Source organism: Notolepis coatsorum, assembly GCF_963971535.1.
Source record: "Notolepis coatsorum genome assembly, chromosome: 15".
Classification (NCBI taxonomy): Eukaryota; Metazoa; Chordata; class Actinopteri; order Aulopiformes; family Paralepididae; genus Notolepis; species Notolepis coatsorum.
This window is the reverse complement of record NC_140179.1, coordinates 82,878,917-82,898,247: the sequence shown is the minus strand read 5'-3', so window position 1 is coordinate 82,898,247 and position 19,331 is coordinate 82,878,917. Positions and strand designations below refer to the sequence as shown.

The 19,331-nt window shown below is 44.8% G+C and overlaps 1 protein-coding gene across 3 annotated transcripts in view; it reads right to left on the bottom strand.

Annotated features, from left to right (window-relative positions):
• The window catches only part of LOC311241763 (uncharacterized protein), an 85,399-nt gene that overhangs the window by 48,705 nt on the left and 17,363 nt on the right, over positions 1-19,331 (bottom strand). Inside the window, exons 7-12 of one of the 3 annotated variants that reach the window (XM_084330667.1) lie at positions 13,533-13,735; positions 12,441-12,545; positions 9,597-9,689; positions 8,829-8,939; positions 6,437-6,557; positions 5,918-6,022 (exon numbers count right to left, since the gene is read on the bottom strand). The exons of 1 other annotated variant lie outside the window; for it this stretch is intronic. In XM_084330667.1, the coding sequence (XP_084186793.1) occupies positions 5,918-6,022; positions 6,437-6,557; positions 8,829-8,939; positions 9,597-9,689; positions 12,441-12,545; positions 13,533-13,735 (738 nt within the window). Of the gene's footprint in view, positions 1-5,917; positions 6,023-6,436; positions 6,558-8,828; positions 8,940-9,596; positions 9,690-12,440; positions 12,546-13,532; positions 13,736-19,331 lie in introns of those variants that run through there. One more of the 3 variants, XM_084330670.1, reaches the window with a different exon arrangement.

Below are 19,331 nucleotides of genomic sequence, written 5' to 3'. Positions count from 1 at the left end.
ACCCCCGACTCTATACACGGGTGAGCACGACGCACGACCCGCACCGAGGAACAGCACCTGGACAAGCGGGCCATGGTACACTGCCGGTACCAGCCCATACCAAGGAGCGGGAGGAGACTCGCCTAGGAGGCCTCTCCCCCAACGCTCGCCGATGTATCCACAGTCAGCGTCATACATTGGCACGCCTATGGTACCCGACTTCACCCAAGAGAACCGGGCCCAGTATACAGAACTCTGCATGTGTCTGGAGACCATGTTGGTGGATGTATTGGATGAACGCCATAAATACGCCATCCTACTGAAGCACTTAAAGGTACCCCGCGCACATAATATAGCGCTCGCCTACGCGACTTCCACCACCCCATACACAGCAGCGCTGGTAGCATTGGACCAGAGGTATGGGCGCATATGGGATTACGTGATCCAGGAGATCCGACACATCGACCGCTTACCCCCAGCAATAGACAATCGAGCACTGGACGACCTGTCCATCAGAGTGCAGTCCCTGGTAGGGATGTTGGGAGCGCAGAGAGAGAAGGGGAGGCATGAACTTTACGCCAACTCAAATGTGGAAAGGATCTTGGAGAAGCTGCCGCCCGCTCGACAGGAGCGTTTTAGGCGGCAGAGAGACCACCGAGACCCGAATGGCCCCGAACCGAACCTCCTCGATCTAGCAGACTTCCTGGCGAGAGAAGTCAGCAGCCTACGGCTAGATACATTCGGACGGAGCACCCCTGGCTCCAGAGAAGGAACCAGACGACTAAATGATGGAAGAAGATCGGTGACTGTGATGCACCAATCGGAGTCAGTACCGAGCAGCAGGAGCCACAGTACCCCCTCCAGAACGGAGAAGTGGAAGATAGTGTGCCCCTACTGTGAGAAAGAACACTGGCTAGCGCAATGTGACTCCTTCCCCAAGCTGAACGCGGAGGAAGCAAGTCAATGGATAAAGTCCAACAAGCGCTGTTTTCGCTGTGCGCGCTCACACATGGCAGCCGAATGCCGCTTAAAGAAAAGGTGCACCAAGTGCGATGGAGCCCATCTGGACATACTTCACGACAGTAACAGACGGCGCCCTTCACCCGCACCATCCAGCAGCAAAGCGAGCGTCATGTACATCGATCCCGCCAGCAGCAGTGGAGCCCGAGTACTCCTAAAAGTAGTGCGTGTGACACTAAGCTACCAGAATAAAGTCCTGGACACTTACGCCGTCCTCGATGACGGGTCCGAGAAGACCCTTCTGCTCGCCTCCGCTGCGGCCCAGCTAGGGCTGCGGGGAAGCGAAACCCAAATGACAATTCGGACAATAAGACGAGATTTGAAGACGATAAAGGGCGAGAATGTCTCATTCTCTATCGCAGCAAGCGGCCAGCCTGAGCGACGGTACCAGATTACAGACGCTTTCACCAGCCAAGAAATAGGACTGTCGCGGTACACATACCCCGTCGCCAAGCTGATGGAGAAATATGCATATCTGCACAAGTTACCGATCCCGCTCATAGACAATGCTATGCCGACCCTGTTGATAGGCTCCGACCATGCAGACCTCATTGTCCCGATAGACCGGGTTCATACCGGACCCCGAGGCTGTCCTGCAGCAGTCGAGACCCGTTTGGGATGGACTCTCCAAGGCCCGCTCGCCAAATCTCTCAACCGAAGTACAGCCACTAGATGTCTCCACTCCCGAGTCACAGAGGGAGAAACCGCACTCCTGCAACACGTAGAGCGGCTATGGACCTTGGAACAAATGCCCTTTAAGAACGGAAAGAAAGACATTCGCTCTAAAGATGACATTTACGCCATTCACCTCCTCGAGACAGGGACCAAGAGAGTCCCGGTCAACGGCGTGTTGAGATACGCCACGCCACTCCTGCGGCGAGAAGGAATGCCTACTTTCCACGCCAAGACAGACGCCACAGAACGGTACCTGCTGAACACGGAGCGGCGCTTAGCCAAGAACCCCGCCCAAGAGAGTGTATACCGCGCTGAGATTGAGAAGCTCATCACAGCGGGACACGTCACAAAGATGGACATTAAAGAGGCTGACCAGACCACTGAATCGTGGTACGTGCCTCACCACAAGGTCCATCACAACGGTAAAGACCGCATAGTATTTAACTGCAGCTACCAGATCGGATCCCAAAATCTGAATAAAGAGTTACTGCCCGGTCCCACACTCGGCCCCTCCCTACTCGGCGTTCTACTCCGCTTCCGCCAGGAAAAGGTGGCCATCAGCGGGGACATTAAAGGAATGTTCCTGCAGGTGAGATTAGTAGAGGAGGACAAGCCCCTGTTACGGTTCCTATGGAGAGAGAAGCCAGGAGATGAGCACCCAGCCATCTACCAATGGGAAGTCCTCCCCTTCGGAACGACGTGCAGCCCCTGCTGTGCTACATTTGCACTACAGAAACATGTAGCAGAGGACCCAGCAGCGGACGAAGAGGTCCGACACAGCGTAAAGAACAGCTTCTACGTAGACAACTGTCTACAAAGCCTTTCAACCCAGGAAGAAGCTGAGGCTCTCCTGATTAAACTCCGCGCCTCATTGATCAAAGGCGGCTTTGATCTCAGGCAGTGGGCCAGCAGCGATCCGCAAGTACTGCGCAGCCTCTCCTCCGAGGACAAGGCAGCCAGCAGCGAGACCTGGATGGCTACAATCCCGGGAGAAGCCCAGGAGATGACCCTGGGATTGGTGTGGCGATTCAAAACAGATTCGCTTCACTACAGACACAAGCCCCTGACTACGGAGCAGGGAAGGCCGGCGGCGGCGCCGACCACCAGACGGAGTGTGTACACAACACTCGCCCGACAATATGACCCGCTAGGATGTATTCTACCGTACACCACCAGGGCAAAAATGATTGTACGAGCATTGTGGGACAAGGACCAGGGCTGGGACGACCCCATTCCCGCACACCTTGCATCCACCTGGAGAGAGTGGGAGATGGAGCTCCACTCACTCCCAGGCGTTAATATGCGCCGAAGCTACTTCCCACCCACGGTGAGGCCAGAGACATGTAAAATGGACTTACACGTCTTCAGTGACGCCTCAGAGGTCGCATACGGATCAGTAGCCTACTTGCGGGCCCAAGAAAAGGGGGGAGAGATCTACACAGCATTGGTCCTCGCCCGCTCGAGAATAGCCCCACGCAAGCAACAATCTATCCCACGTCTAGAGCTCTGCGCAGCCCTAGCCGGAGCGCACCTAGCCACGCTCATCCAACGTGAGCTCACCATACCGGTGTCTAGAACAATCCTGTGGTCAGATTCCACGACAGTACTCGCCTGGATCAAATCGGACTCATGCAAGTACAAAGTCTTCGTGGGAGTCAGAGTCACCGAGATTCAAGACTTAACCGAAGAGTTAACCGGAGAAACAGAGTGGCGCTACGTTGATACAAAACAGAACCCAGCTGACGTCATCACCCGGGGAATGCCCCTGGATGACCTCACCCGTCGCAATGTCTACAGTGACGGCCCAGCATTCCTAAAACTCCCGGAAGGACAGTGGCCCATGCCTATCCCGAGGGAAGCCAGTCAGGAGGAGGCTGAGAATAAGAAGCCTGTGTTCTGTGGATTGAGCACTGTTATCTCCGCAGACCCCAACACACTCCTGATGGGGCGGCTAGATCCTGCATTACCCCAGACAATGTACCGGCCTGAAGAAGCGAACGGCCGACGAATGTGGAGGTACAGCCAAGTATTAGCCGACAAGTTTTGGAGCAGTTTCCTACTGCACTACCTACCGTCTCTACAGACCCGCCAGAAGTGGGTAAAGGAGAGAGACAATTTGACAGAAGGAACAGTCGTCATGATTATTGATCAATCACTGCCCAGAGCTATGTGGCCGGCCGGCCGCGTAAGCAAAGTGATCACCGGTGCCGACGGCAAGGTCCGAGCAGCTGAAGTGCTTGTCCAGGGTCGCACTTACACCCGTCCCGTGGCGAGGCTCATAGAACTGCCCCGACTCCCAGACACAATCGATGATGACCATGACCCTATAACCCTATGACTTTGTGAAGTTGACTGACCCCTACAGCAAACCCTTATGTGTAAATAGACAACGCGATTAATCTGTCTCTGTTTAACTGATTAGGTCTGGGACCAATCAGGGGGTGGCTGTTGTGAAGGGCCAGATTAAACCGAATATATATATTTATTTATATATATTTAATTGTATTTGTATATTCTCTAATATTCCCTGATATCCCTTGTATATTCCTTGTACAATATGCATTGAATATCCATTCTAGCCTACTGAACATCCCATAATAGTCTCCATTCTACTATTGGTCGAGACCTTGGTGCCAGGCTGCCATACCCCTCAGACCCAGTTCAAACGTACCGCTCAACATGTACGAACAAGTCCTAGTTCCGCGTAGGAATCTAGCTACCGCACCACTAATGGGACTATTTGTTCATAGTGCGTATATATACTGCGCTACTAAAGTAGGACTTTCTTTTCAGTCCAGTTTCTTACCCTCCAATAGAGTCACAGACGTAAAGCCTCCCCGCGACGCCACGTGTGGGAGTAAGGCCAAGTTCGCCTACCATCGGTATTGAGACATCGTGTATATTAATATTTGAATAGTCATATTTGGCACTATATCGTCGAGTTGGACGTAGTCTATTAAGGTAATAATAGTCTGTTAATATATAGTGCTTCGTGCGGTGAGAATACTACCGTAGTCAGTACCCCATCGTTTCGGGCAGAGAACTGGCTGCTTATCCAGGGTGGTTGACCCCACGTGGAGCTGCACCCGAGGAGCCCCAGAGCCGACGAGCGAGTGGACCTGTATACCGGATTATTCTACCGACGACAGCCCGCCTTCCCAGGCACGGATTATGCTTTGTATACGTTGATTATTCCATGGATAAAGACCCCCGACACTGCCGTGTGTTGGAACCCCCCCCCCTGGAGAGGACGCAAGGTGAGGAGACGCTCTGCAAGACGAGGTCGCTTCACGTCTCTCCCCCGTGGACCGGAGAGAGCCGGCTCACAGAGAGTCCACCTGCTTTCATCTGTGGTCCAAGGATCGCCGGCGCATTGAACGGCACTACAGTGGGTTCACCTGGGATACCCTTGGCCGGATGAGGCAGCCGGATTCTACCCCCCCCCCCCCTTCCTACTCCTGTCGGCTTACAAGCGACCGGATTAACCCCCCCTAGTGTATCCAGCCTATAATCATTAAAGTATCATTGCTTTTATTCCTTAAACTATTCCAGGTCGTATATGCACCACCTGCGCCTTCAGAGATTGGACATTCTCTATTGATATACCGACGAATACTCTTGCCATAAAAGTGCATACTAATTCCCATTCATAAATGTGATTGATTTGATTAAGTGCTTGCTCTACACACCATCGCTGTGTAGAAATAAAGACCTATTTCTAATTCGTACATTTGTGTTGGATCCGTTTCATCTACGTGACAGTGTTCATCATAATATATTTATGCCGAGTACTGGGTGGCCAAATATAAAGTACAAAGGTAGTGGTAGTAAGTATCATATCTAGTAATACAGTCAGGGAATTGTACCCCTCAGTTACAATTATTATTATTATTATTATTATTATTATTATTATTATTATTATTATTATTATTATATTGGGGAAATTCTCCTAGAGTAATCCTATGTTAGCCTGGCATCAGTATTGTTCAATGCAATACTACATCAATGCATCACACATGTTAAATGATCCATGGAACAGAACTGCATTGTAATATGGTCCTTTTCAAAGAATATTCCCCCAAATAATTAGGTGATACATTCATATTTGATGTTGTCATTCATTTAGACATACTTGTGTATCACATTATCACAACACATTTAAAAAACATTTCATCTCTATATAATCCCATGGAAATACAATTACATAGAATATTGGCTTATTGTCCAACTCTATCCTTCATACCTGTTGTATTCTCCATAGTGTGTTCATCTTGATCTTTACACATATCTGAAGTCAGTTTAGATGCAAGTGTTGACAGGATGGTGTCTGACTGGAAGGAGAACTGATCTGATGAACAGAAAGCTGTGGTGTTAGTAACACAATTCTGTTTAAGAGAACTAATAGTACTGGTGTTGCTTCTGAATGAAAGACAGTTCAGTTCAGTTCATTTTTATTTTGGATATTGGACACATAACAATGGTCATTCCATAAATCGCCAACGTTTTACCAGCTGCTATTCATATTGTCACAATATGAAACAATGTGATATAGTAGTGATATATGGATAGTCGTTGAATTGACTACACATTAATGAAAAGTTATCACTATATTCTGTAGGTGCCCCCAGAGTCAGCAGGCAGTGAGTGGGCTGAGAGCTGTCCATTCCTGGCTACAGTATCACTCTCACACAGAGGAGGAAGCAAGAGGTGCAGGAGCCAGTGAGACAATAGCCTTTTTATTAAACAGGGAAAAGGTTCTTACTTTTTTTCAGCTTTTTATGTCGTCTATGATCCTGCAAAATCATCTTCAGATCTTCAGGGTCTGAGAAACATTGCTCAACTTCATCGGAGTCGAGAAGAACGGGGGAGGAACTGGACACTATCTGAAAAAGATGGATTGATGTTATTAATATAATTCTGGGATGGCCGAAAGGCTGCGCTGATGTCATTAATATAATCCTGGCCAAAAAACTGCGCTGATGTTATTAATATAATCCTGGGACGGCCGAAAAACTGTGCTGATGTTATTAATATTGTAGCGACCCTGGTTGGGACCAACTGTTCACTGAGTGGGGGTGTTTAACTGTCAATCACTCATGGCCCACTAAGCTTGGGGCTGCTTGTGGTCAAGTCCAAGGTGCCTTGGGGTTGGTGGGTCCATGGGTGAGGGGCAGGGGCTAAGGGTATAAGAGAGTGGTACACTTGAGAGCGTGGTCTCTTGGTGGTTGGCGTCTCTTGGTGTCGGACTGTTAAACAGGGCCTGACAGAGCGAAGCAACCAACGGAGCAACATGTAACCGGTAGCTTCGCATAGCTAACCGTAGCCTAGCGTAGCTAACCTGTATGGTGTTACTGGAGAACTGAGTACATGCTAACTGTAGCTTAGTGTAGTAATATAATCCTAGGATGGCCGAAAGGCTGCACTGATGTTATTAATAATCCTGGGACGGCCAAAAAACTGTGCTGATGTTATTAATATAATCCTGGGACGGCCACAAAGCTGATGTTATTCGGAAAAAGAGTGGAGAGGAGAGGAGAGAAACTAGCGTGACCGTAAATGACAGAAGACGCAGTAGAGACTCTTCATTTTCACAATGAGATTAAATTAAACAAATGCACATAAATTAGGAAAATAACAAATAAAATATTTATGGCATGGTGTCCCGTTGGGGGGGCGGGCAATGGTAGGGGAAACATCGGGTCTACCTTCCAGCCCTACAATGTGCAATCAGTAAGACATTTTTATTATGACATTGTTCTATAAACAACTTGCGAGTGATATGTATATTTTCAACTAGTGTCCTGGTTCCACTCATCTTTCAACTGCACAATTCTGATGTATTTTAAACACAGCTCACAGGAATTGAGTGACCTCAGTTCCTTTGGTTCGTTACCTGTGAAATGTCTGGTCTTTGTGAAACCGGTCTTATTTGACATGCCCTGAGTGGGAGTCGAACCTCGGTCTCCCGCGCCGCGGGCGACATCGCAGACCACTATACCAAGAGGTGAATTAACTTCTTGGTAATGTGTCTGTATGCCTTTTAACAGCTTCAGTGCCAGCCTCTGTGTCCTATTTACCCCCTTGAGTGCCACCACCCACTTCAATTATAGCGCTCTCATATTTGCGAACACATAAACTACATCTTAAATTATGGCTATGTGTCTAATCTGGCCGTCGCTTATCAATGACTTGTTTGCAGTCAACATTGTCGAAACGGATTGTTTTTTTAATCTGTTCATTTCCGTTTATACCATTTTGAAAAACGCTCGTTCCTTGAAACTTCCAGAAGATTTCAGAAGATTCTGTGATAAACGCCCTTTACTGTAATACACAAAACACGTTGTCATTTTTCGGCCTATTTATGAATCGTTTTCAAATAAACGCTAGATTATCGATAGTATATGTGTACTTATGCACGCTATAGAAGCGGGCTGAAAAATCGATTCTCTTATTTCCTGATCAGCACACACACACACACACACATACACACATAGGGCCCACGTTGATATCTGTGAAAAAAGCTCTGATTATCCTAAGACTGGTAAACCTTACCTCAGATCAGATGTTCTCCAAAAAGATTATTCCAATTCCTGATCGCCATTCCAAATATCGATCGCATTTATTGATCCAACGCTGGGTGGTCGAAACACTGATTCCACGCTGTTCTGATGGTCCAGAATGAATCCGATCGTCTCGGGTGACTTGCCTGAGAAGTAAAATGAGGAAGCAGGATTCCCCCCCCCCCCCCCCCATGCTTTTCATTCAGTCTAATCCAATGGGGTGCAGTACCACAGGGAGAGACGATAGGGGGCGGTATTTTCCCAATGCAGCTCAAAGAGAGTTCCAGTGGTAACGGGAGGCTAGATTGATGAAATATGAATGGAAATCGCTAATAAAAAAATAAACGATTAAAAACTAGATCTCTCGTCTCTCTGGCACTCAACGGTTGGCATGAACTAACGAGTATCTCGTCGTTGGCACTGAAAGTGTTAAGGGGGAGTGAGTTTACTTGCAGTACCGCTACGTGCCACAGTCACTTCACAACACTTGAAGTCCATCGTGACTGTGGATATACTCACGGACCTCCTTTACATTTGGTTCCTGCATAACGTTACCTGTGAAACATCTGGTCTTTGGTTCCTGTAGAACGTTACCTGTGAAAAACTTGGCACTGGCAGGAACTCCTCTAGTCTGGAGAGGAACTCCCACACCAGGATTTGTAATGTTGTGTCAAAACAGGCACCATACTGGACTGGGAACACATCCTTCATAGAAAAAAACAAAACATACTGTATATTATTATTAACAATAATAATGATTACTGTACTTATTATTATTATTATTATTTTTTTAAACTTTGACCAGTCAGCTGGTTTCTTTTAGCGTTTATCGCTTTTTCTGGTCAAGTATGACCGACAGATACAGGTTGAATGGGGTATAGATCGGGGGAAAGACACTGAGAAAATACGGCGAGTCCGGGAGTCGAACTCGTGTACCCCAGATCCGTGACGCGCACGGTTGTCCCCGACGCCGAAATAGCGTTCGAGGTACGCGGTGAGCTACTGGAGCTCCCCCTTTTATTATTATTATTATTATTATGATAATATAGTTTGTCTTCTTCTGGGGCAACAGTGGCTCAGGCGGTAGAGCGGCCGTCTGGTAGTCAGAAGATTCCCTGTTCGATTCCCACTCCTCCCAGGCAGCGTGTCGAAGTGTCCTTGAGCAGGACACTTAACCCTTAACTGGTCCTGATGAGCAGGTTGGCACCTTGCATGGTTGCCTCCGCCATCGGTGTGTGAATGTGTGAGTGAATGGGTGAATGTGAGGAACACTATATAAATGCGCTATATAAATGCACCATTTACCATTTGACACAGAATATACAATCATGGATAGTGGGAATACTTTGGAGTAAATCTTACCTCAAAAAAGTGCTTCCTCTCAGACGAGTCAGAAAGCAGTGTTTGGACCAAATCCAGAAAGTTCATCTTAGAAACTTCAACCTCCTCTCCACCCTAACGACACAGAAGAACATTCATTAAAGCATTACATCACGCGCAGGAGTGGGTTATAGCAGGGGTTCCCAAAGTGGGGGTCGCGAGCCGCCGCGAGGGGGTCGCCAGATGATTTACATTTTTTATTTTTATTTTTTAATGCAGTCAGGCCACTGAACTTAGAAGCAGGCCAGGCCGCGTGAATATTTTAGGCAACCAACTTGTGTTCAGCGTTTCTCTGATTGGCCACTACGCCCATGTGACCGCGGCAGCGCGAGAGAGCGGCAGTGCGGAAATAGGCTGCATTCTATTGCCATTCTCTGCGACAAACTCTAACCAACTCCGAAACAGCGCCTAAACTTAACCTTTCTAACCTTAACCAACTCCGAAACAATGCCTAACCTTAACCCTAACCTTAACCAACTCCGAAACAATGCCTAAACTTAACCATAACCTTAACCAACTCCAAAAGAATATTGCCATGCTCTAAGACAAACTCTAACCTTAACCAACTCCGAAACAGCGCCTAAACTTAACCCTTCTAACCTTAACCAACTCCGAAACAATCCCTAAACTTAACCCTAACCTTAACCAACTCCGAAACAATGCCTAAACTTAACCGGCGAAAGAATGCATGTTAAAAAAGAAAAAAGAAACTGAAGGGAGCGGGGGCGTGGCTAGACGCAAGTTGGTTACCTTAAATAATTACGTGGCCAGGCCAGTGTTTCTAGTTGCAGCAGCGCAATAGTTAGATAACCTAGGTGGGGAACAACCAGGAGATCAATGCAACTCACACAAGTTGGAGAACTATCTCTCTCTCTCTTGCTCTCACACACACACAAAGGGAGCCGCATGTGATTGGAAATTGAAAATGGGGGACCCTGGTGGAAACAAGACGAAAGTCTTTCTCTGGTCTGCATCCCCTTAACAATTGTATGTATTGAGATGTACTGTACTGTACCCATTCTGCAATCTGTTAATAAACTTTTCAATCAATCAATCAATCAATGGTGGAGGCGGGACCCTTACAAAAAACTGTTGTTGCTAATCATTGACACATGCTAGCCTGTAATAATCCCCACCAGAAAAATCTACTTTGCATTTGATATATTGTAAATATATGCCATCACACACACTGGAATTTAAAGGGTTAGAATTATAAAATTAATATGTGGTGTTATGATCAGAGCTGAAGTTGAATAAAAGATTGTATTTTTTTCAATCTGACATTACAAAAAAACAGAAAATCCATCAAAATCAGTGTTGTTGCTAATCATACATATGCTAGCCTGTTTTTTAACAATAATTTGTGATGCCATCACAAACACTGGCATTTAAAGGGTACAAATAAAAAAAATCCTGCACCCACCAGAACGCAGGAAATGAAGTCTTTGTAACAAAGAAATTCCTGGTGGGGGACCCCCAGACCCCCTGCTTAAAAAGTGGCCTGACTGGGGCTATATTTTGCAATATATTTCCTGGCCTGAATGATTTCCCCAGTCCAGCCCTGGTTAAAAGCCTCCAATGCTTATTAGTGTGTGTGCGTTTGAACGTTTGCATGTCTCAACCATACATTTCCATTATAAAAATAAAAATAAAAGAAAATGATATGTATATATATATTTATTTTTATTTTACCTCCTATAATAGTGGGGGTCGCGGCTCTCTGACACCGTTATTTGGGGGTTGTGGCCTGAAAAGTTTGGGAACCCCTGTTCTATAGAAGCAGCTGGGAGGTACGCTGTTTTAAGTGAGCGTGGATTATTGAATTGATTGATAGCTAATTTTATTACTGTCCGCCTTGTTTCCGACTGGTTAAGCTTGGCGACTCTTTCGAAGTCGCTCTCTTTCGAAGTTGGTTAAGGTTAGAGTTTGGAATCAGGGCTGGTGGTCTATCGCCCTGCTCTAAAGACAAACTCTAACCTTAACCAACTTCGAAAGAAAGCGACTTCGAAAGAGTCGCCAAGCTTAACCAGTTGGAAACAAGGCGGACAGTAATAAAATGTACAATTAATCAATCAATCAATCAATTCATGCGATTTTTATTTTGTTTCACAATGACTCATGACCCACTAATTACATAATCCAACATTGCACATTCGCCGTGACAGAATCGTTTTTCATTTAGTCTTTATGACCCTATCAACATATCCTTTCGTAACGTTTACTGTCCACCATCTTGCTTTCACTTCTAAAAACTTGCACGGCGGATTGATAGTAATTCGGTTGTGGGCGGGTCCTGGGACCAAGAGCGTGGGGTTATGACAAATACCCATGTGTAACTTGACTGTTTCAGCCAATCATAATCGAGAAATTTGCATGCCATTGTATAAATTGAAACATCCACCTCTTCCTCTCCACCCTGATGACACAGAAAAACATTACTATCATGCACTTTGCCACTAAATAATCTTCCCTGCCTATATTACTACCTACTATGCTAATTATGTCTTCACTACTATGCACTCAAGACTGTAGCACCAAAGTTTCAACACTGTTTGATAAACATCGTTACTCAGCTGAAAGACTTGTACCCTTCCTGCTGACCTGACCTGTGTACATAACTTGTAAGTCTGGAGTAAATGAAAAAACAACAGAAGATTCTCTTGTTTCCAAAATAAATAAAAGTGGGGAAAAGTTAAATATTTACGATATTTCATATCTACATTTTGCTACATTTAGTACAATTTATACAGGCTGACCAACAGATATAATGTATGAATGAATGGCAGCAAGACAGACAGACGCTGTAATCTACAGATGTTAAACTACCTCTTCTTGCATGCAGTTTGTTGTCCACTGACGGAGAGTGTTTATGTTGTCCTGGATGGCCTGAGGGTCAAATGTCTCCACTCTCTGCAACAACTCCAGGGTGAGCTGAGGAACACAAACCATTAGATGAACCATTCGCTTTTGGCTAGTTATTATCCTTCACTGAACACTTATCACAATGTGTGTGTGTGTTGGGGAGTAGATTTAGTTAAAGGTCCTGTGTCTTATAAATGGCCTTTTCCAGTGTTTAGCATTGTTTCCTAGCAATGGGGGATTATATCAATGTGGTCTGTGTCGCTAATCCTCATTTTGACTCATCAGTCTAGTCTCGAGTTCACGAGATCCTCCCTCGCTCAACTAAGCCGTTCTGATTTGACTGTTTTGCTGACGTGAATAAGGCACTGGTTGTAGTCAACGCCCACATCGCTCAACAACAGAGCGAGTGGAATTACTTCCTCAAACGGGTTGCGCGGGTGCCGAGGGAGAGAGGGATACGGAGCAACGGGAGCATTTACCTCTCTCTCCGTCACTCGTCTCGGAGCCATTTACACACAAACCCAACTGTGTGTGTGTTTTCGGGACGCATCTCTCCTCTCTCTGTCACTCGTCTCAGAGCCATTTACACACAAACGCAACTGTGTGTGTGTGTGTTTTGTGTGGGACGCATCTCTCCTCTCTCTCCCTCTCTCTGTCTGTCTGTCTATCTCACTCTCTCGCTCTCTCTCGTATGTATCACGCTGTGTGGGTGACTGTCTCTCAAAGCACTTCTGCAGCCTGAAATCCTGAGGTAGAAAAATGATGCTTTTGAGTACTTCATTAGAAATACAAAACAATGAATTCTTTTGAAAAAAACTTTACAGATGTGTTCCATAGACTCACAGGAATTGTGTAAAGTTGCCCAAATAGTGCAAGGAATAGCAAGACATGTGACCTTTAAACTACAATCCAACTACTGCAAGTAGTTAACAAGAGTAAACATCCCTATAATATCATGGAACTACACGTATATAACCAATATACACCCCTAGTCTAAAACCAGGTGGGTCTAAAGTTCAGACGTTTAGACTCCAAACGTCCCCTCTGTTGTCTTACCCGTGCTCTCAGTCCAAGGATGAGCTGAGCTCTCTGCCTGAAACTCAGAAGCTCTGGAACCATCTCTGTCACCAAACTGATGAACTCTGCCAGTTTTCCATACTGGTCTACACAGCGCTGCCAGGCCACCTGCCACATATATGCAGACTTCAGGCGTACTGGTGTAACCAGGAGACGCATGGACGACAGCGGGAGATTAAGGTCTGCAAATCAACAGAGACTGCAGTCAAAATCAATCCAAAGACTAATTAAACTGGAATAGTAGACTGTGGTTCAATAATGAGATTTGTAGCTAAGTGATCTCATGTCCAGACCGGATGACTTTAATCTAACAGATGACTAGGAGGGCTCAGGGGTGGAATCAACTGCACTTGAACACACATATAGTAGACATTGTGGCTGTCCTGGGCTCCAGTTTCACCATAGAAGAAATTAATCAAGCTATACAATCATTCCCAAGTGGAAAGACCTCCTGTGAAACACCATGATATCAAATAGGCATCTTGGTTCATGTAGTTTTCTTTTGTTATTTGAATTACATTGTGTATTTTCCTTTATTTTTGTTTTTCTTTTGACACATTCCATAGTACAGACACTTATTTTGTGCTATTTTGTCATTCTAATTATTCTAATTACTAGTTTTCCAGTACTTTAATTTTCCAGTATGTGGGATATTTTCTGAAAGTGCTCATGACTGAATTGTTGAGAATAACTAGTTTCAAAATGAAGAGGGATTCTTATTATTAACTCATTCAGCACCATCGCTTAACACTTTCAGTGCCTTTCATGTAGAACTACGTTTCTGTCGTCCAATCGTTGAGTGCCGGAAACGTAGATCTACGTTTCTGTCACGGACTCACGGTATTTATTTTATTATCTATATCGATTCATAATTCAGCGGGGCACCTTGTGCATACTGTTCTGAGTGTGTCTGAGCTGGCAACGGTATTATACCGCCCTCTAACGCCTTCGGCCAGTAATGCACCCGATTAGAAACGGGTTTGTTTATTTTCTATACTGAGCTGCGGTGTGGGGGCGGGTCCTAAACGCTCCGGGAAAAACACATGCTTCTAGGGATGGCTTGGACAACTGACCCCGCCCGCCCGTTGAAGAGCAATGCCCAATAACGTCGGAGGCACGATCGCTGTGGATAACTGGAATGGCCATGAGATTATTGGATTCTTTTTTTCCCATTACTTCAGAGACCAGGTAAGGACACCATATATGAAAGCTTGCGTTGATCTGATATTTATTTCTACTGCGATTGAAGCTATATGTGTTTATGTGTCTAGCTGTTCTGCCGTTGGGTTGCAGGAGAGGGGGGGGGGGGGGCGCCGGTCTAAGCCACATTGCATGCATGACAAAGCATAATAGTGATGATCTAGCGTTGATTTCAGGAAGATCCGATAATCAGGCGAAAAATGACAACGTGTTTATTGTATTACACAAAAACGCTGTTTTCGTGTCTTTTCCCTGGAATTGCTCAGAAGCGGCCAAACTATGTTCATATTCAAAACGGTATAAAATGGAAATGTACGGATGAAAAAAAAATCTGTTTTTTGCACGTTGACCAGAAGCACCTCAATGAGACTCGAGGGCGTTATTAGACCCATAGCGATACTATAAAATATAGGTTTAGTTCTACAAACTACAACTACGTTTACATGGGGTTAATGGGCGGCACGGAAGGGGCGTGGCACTCAATGTGTTAATGAGCCAGGGGGCGCTAGAACGCCATCGCTTTAATCAATGGGGAGACTGTGAGATTTGCGAGTGCTTAAAATATATCTTATATTATAGCTATAGGTCTAATACAACCGTCGATTGTCAGTGAGTTGCTGCCAGTCAACATGCACAAAACATTTCCGTTTTATACCGTTTTGAATATGAGTATAGTTTGTGATTCTTAGTAATCCCAGGAAAAGACGCGATAATAGCCCTTTAGTGGAATACACTAAACACGTTGTCATTTTTTGCCTGATTATCGAATCTTCCTGAAATCAACGCTAGGTTATCATTATTATCCTTCCTCGTGCATACATGAAATGGCCCTCATAGCGCGGCGCTCCCCTCGCCACCTCCTGCTCTCAACGGTAAACAGCCACACACACAGCTTCGATCGCGGTAGAAAGAAATATCAGATCAACGCAAGATTTTATATAGAGTCCTTACCTGGTCTCTGATGTAATGCAAAAGAAATAATCCAATTATCTGATCGCCATTCCAAATACTGCTTGTGGAGGTCCGTCCCACATTGCCCGGCATTGCACGTTGTAAACGCTAGTCATGCTGGATTATTTAAACCCTGCCCGCACGGCTCAGATCAGCCCAGAAAATAAACTACACCATTTCTAATAGAGTGCAATACCGTAGGCGGCGGTATTTGCCCTTTTGCGAGCTCAGACCCATTCCCAATGATAACATCAGGCTGGATGGATGAAAAATGAATGGATATGGCTAACAAAAGAAATAACGATTAAAACCAGAGTTTTCTCGTGAATGGCGCTGAATGATTTAATATTATTAGTTAGCTATTATTATTATTATTATTATTATTATTGTTGTTGTTGTTGCTATAAGCCATTTATTATGCTGATGTTGGCTAATATTTTATCGATACGATTCCATTATCGATTCTGCTTATCGATTCGATTCTTTATCGATACCCTTATCGATACCTGATCAATTTATAATTTACATAAATAAATTGGAAATGCAACAGAACTACATTTACATTTAGTCATTTAGCTGATGCTTTTATCCAAAGCGACTTACAAGTTCTGTACGACAAGCCATCAGGAAGGGCACAACTCTATCAGCTGAGCAACAATGTTCATCAAAGTGTTGAGTGCTACAGTGTAGGTTAGATTAGGACAAGTGCATGACAGTACGGTTAGTTAGGGTTAGATATATTTTTTTTTATTCAGATAATGGTTGAAGAAGTGCATCTTTAGTCGACGGCGAAAGATTGGACGTGATTCGGCTGTCCTAACTGGGGTGGGTAGTTCATTCCACCATTGTGGGGCAAGGACTGAGAATAGGCGACTTCTCTTTGATGACCCTCCCGGAGCTTGGATAGGAGTAGGTCTGAGGCGGCCAGAAGATGCAGAGCGTAGGGGTCTAAGCTGGTTAGAATAACAACATGCAACTTGACATTTCTGATTGTCATTTATTGTTGAGCCCCCATGTCAGAAAAATACAAAAACTGTAAAAAATAAAACATTAACTATAGCCTACACTTAAATAAAATAATGTATTTGAGATTCTCTTAAAATGTATTTATTTTTTTATTCTTAAACTAATTTAATCTATTGAATAACAGGTTGTTATTCCTCCGACTTCTGTCTCACACACACACACACACACACACACACAGAGACAGAGCTCCCTCCCCGGGCCCCTGTCCTTTAAGGTATTAGCTTGTGTTGCTACACGGACACATTTGTATGTTGCACCACCATGGTACTTCCTGGCTTACAGTGTAGACTTGTAAATAAACACTGCAGCTCTTATTATATGTGAACTAAAGAGTACAAGGTTTACACAACAGCCCCCACCTGCTGTTTTATTGTATTTGTACCTGTACTATCCGCTGTCAGCTGTTTATCTCTCTTTGTGAGCTTGATTAAGTAGCGTTAGCTCACGCTAGATAGCGTTAGCTCCGCGGCTAATTTTAGCTCACCCTGACCTAAATCAATGACTAGGTTCTAAAGCATTCAAGTAGTTTTCACTGCACATAGAAGTAGCCAAACAGCGGGAGCATTTCGGGAGCATATTACCAAAATCCAGGCAATTTCGAGCCCTTAAGGAATCAAATAAGTCTGCCATGGCTACATGCTAACGCTAACGTTGTTTTGAAAACCTGGCAGCGATAAGGGAATCGAAAGTCACGGGAGGCACACGGTTCCAGGCATCGGCCAATTAGGAACCGGTTCCCAGCGGGAACCGGTTTTCGATTCCCTTATATCCATCCTTGTAGCCAGTCTGCCAGCTCTATTTGTCTATGGAGATGTTCACCTACTTTGCAGGGCTATAACTTTTTAAATTGTATTGCTAAATTGACATTACTATGGCCCATTCAACATCGATTAGCTATCGTTCAGGATGTAGGAACGTTTTACTTTTTCATTCATACAAAAATACGGTCTAGAGTATAAATATGTTTTTATCGTTTTCTGCAGTATTTCATAGAACGTGAGCTATAGCCATAAATGCTATATTAGATCATCAAATGCAGTTTGATACCAATTGATGCCAGATAAAAAATGTCAACTGTACAAGGTCCCAGACGTTATGACTCATCATGCGCGGTTGACCGGAGGGGGGGGGGGGGGGGGGGGGTCGTTTATAAGTCCGTGGCCGACGTTAAATCATTCATGTAGTATGGGTGATATATAGATCAGAACAGTTTGTATGGATAATAATAATCAAAAACGCTGAAACTCACCCCAGTCTCCTCTTACCGTTGGGTGATGAGCGTGGAGCAAAAAGATTGCTATTATGGGATGTTGATCTATGCGATCCATTTCCAGGTTGTATAATACTATATACGTCCAAATAATGTTGTTTATTGAGTTATGGCAACGGATCGATTATTCAGTGTGTCAAGATGGAGTCCCGCGAGCGATAGCGAGTGGCCGGAGGGAATAGGGAGACACACCAGCGTCACAATTATCAACATCCGGTTGCAACTCGCCGATCAGCCACCAGGTGGCAGTATTGAAGCGTTGGAGAGTTGAGCAGAGTCCTACAGCACCAGTCAAGGATCCGTGGGTGAAATATGAATACCATGACAGAAATTTGAAATATTTATCTCAAAGACGCTGTAAAACGTCATTGGCAGATTACGCATGGCGAGGAATGACGTCTTAAAACGTCATCGGTGGAGAAAGGGTTAATAAAGTGATTTTGTCCTGGATAACCATGGCAGTGACTGAAGCTTGGAAGTATTCTGGTCAGTCCTACATGTCTGTTTGGGTCTTCCCTGGCTTGTACGACTGTTCTGCCCCTTGGGTGACTGCTCTGGAAGGACGGCTACACAAAGATTAAATATCCGCCAATAAACTGGCCGATGATAAATGTCATTATTCAACCAAATTAGTCGCCTTGAGTTCATTTAGTTGAGAACAGGGGAGGGGGTCTGTTATATTTGAAAAAATTGTAAACTGCATTATTGTCACTGTTTTTTTTTTTTTTTTTTACTGTTCTCCTCGGATAAAGAGGTTAGATGCTTACAGTCTACATATCCTAATATACCTGTCTCGAAGGAGGGGGGAGGGAGGGGGAAATGGGGGGAAAAACTCTGTTAATTGAAAACTGTTGTAAAACTAACAAATGTAAATAAAAATATATTGGATTTTTTGTGTTGAGAACAGTTTTATTTTTTTTAGCCTGTATCCCATCACCCATGTTACATTTCTGCCCTTTGCATTTACATTTACATACCGTCTGTAATAGTAATATAGCTGACAATTTTATCCAAAGTGACTAACAAATTGTGTACAACAAGTACACAACTTTGGCATTCTACATCAAGAGGTTTAGACCGCCTGCTGTACAGTATATTAGCTATTATTCTCCAACAATACCCTTGGCCTGTGCATTTAGGGCTCCAAGATGTAAAACCCTTTGGTGGCATCTGCTATATTAACATGTAATTAATGCCTCCATTGAGCCAGACTGGCAGTGGCAAGTGATTGATTTTTGACATTTGTGACATACAAGATATGTAAATATACAGTATAGTAAATACTAGGGGGAGGGAAATGTACATTAGGAGGGGGTGGGTGGGAGGGTGTT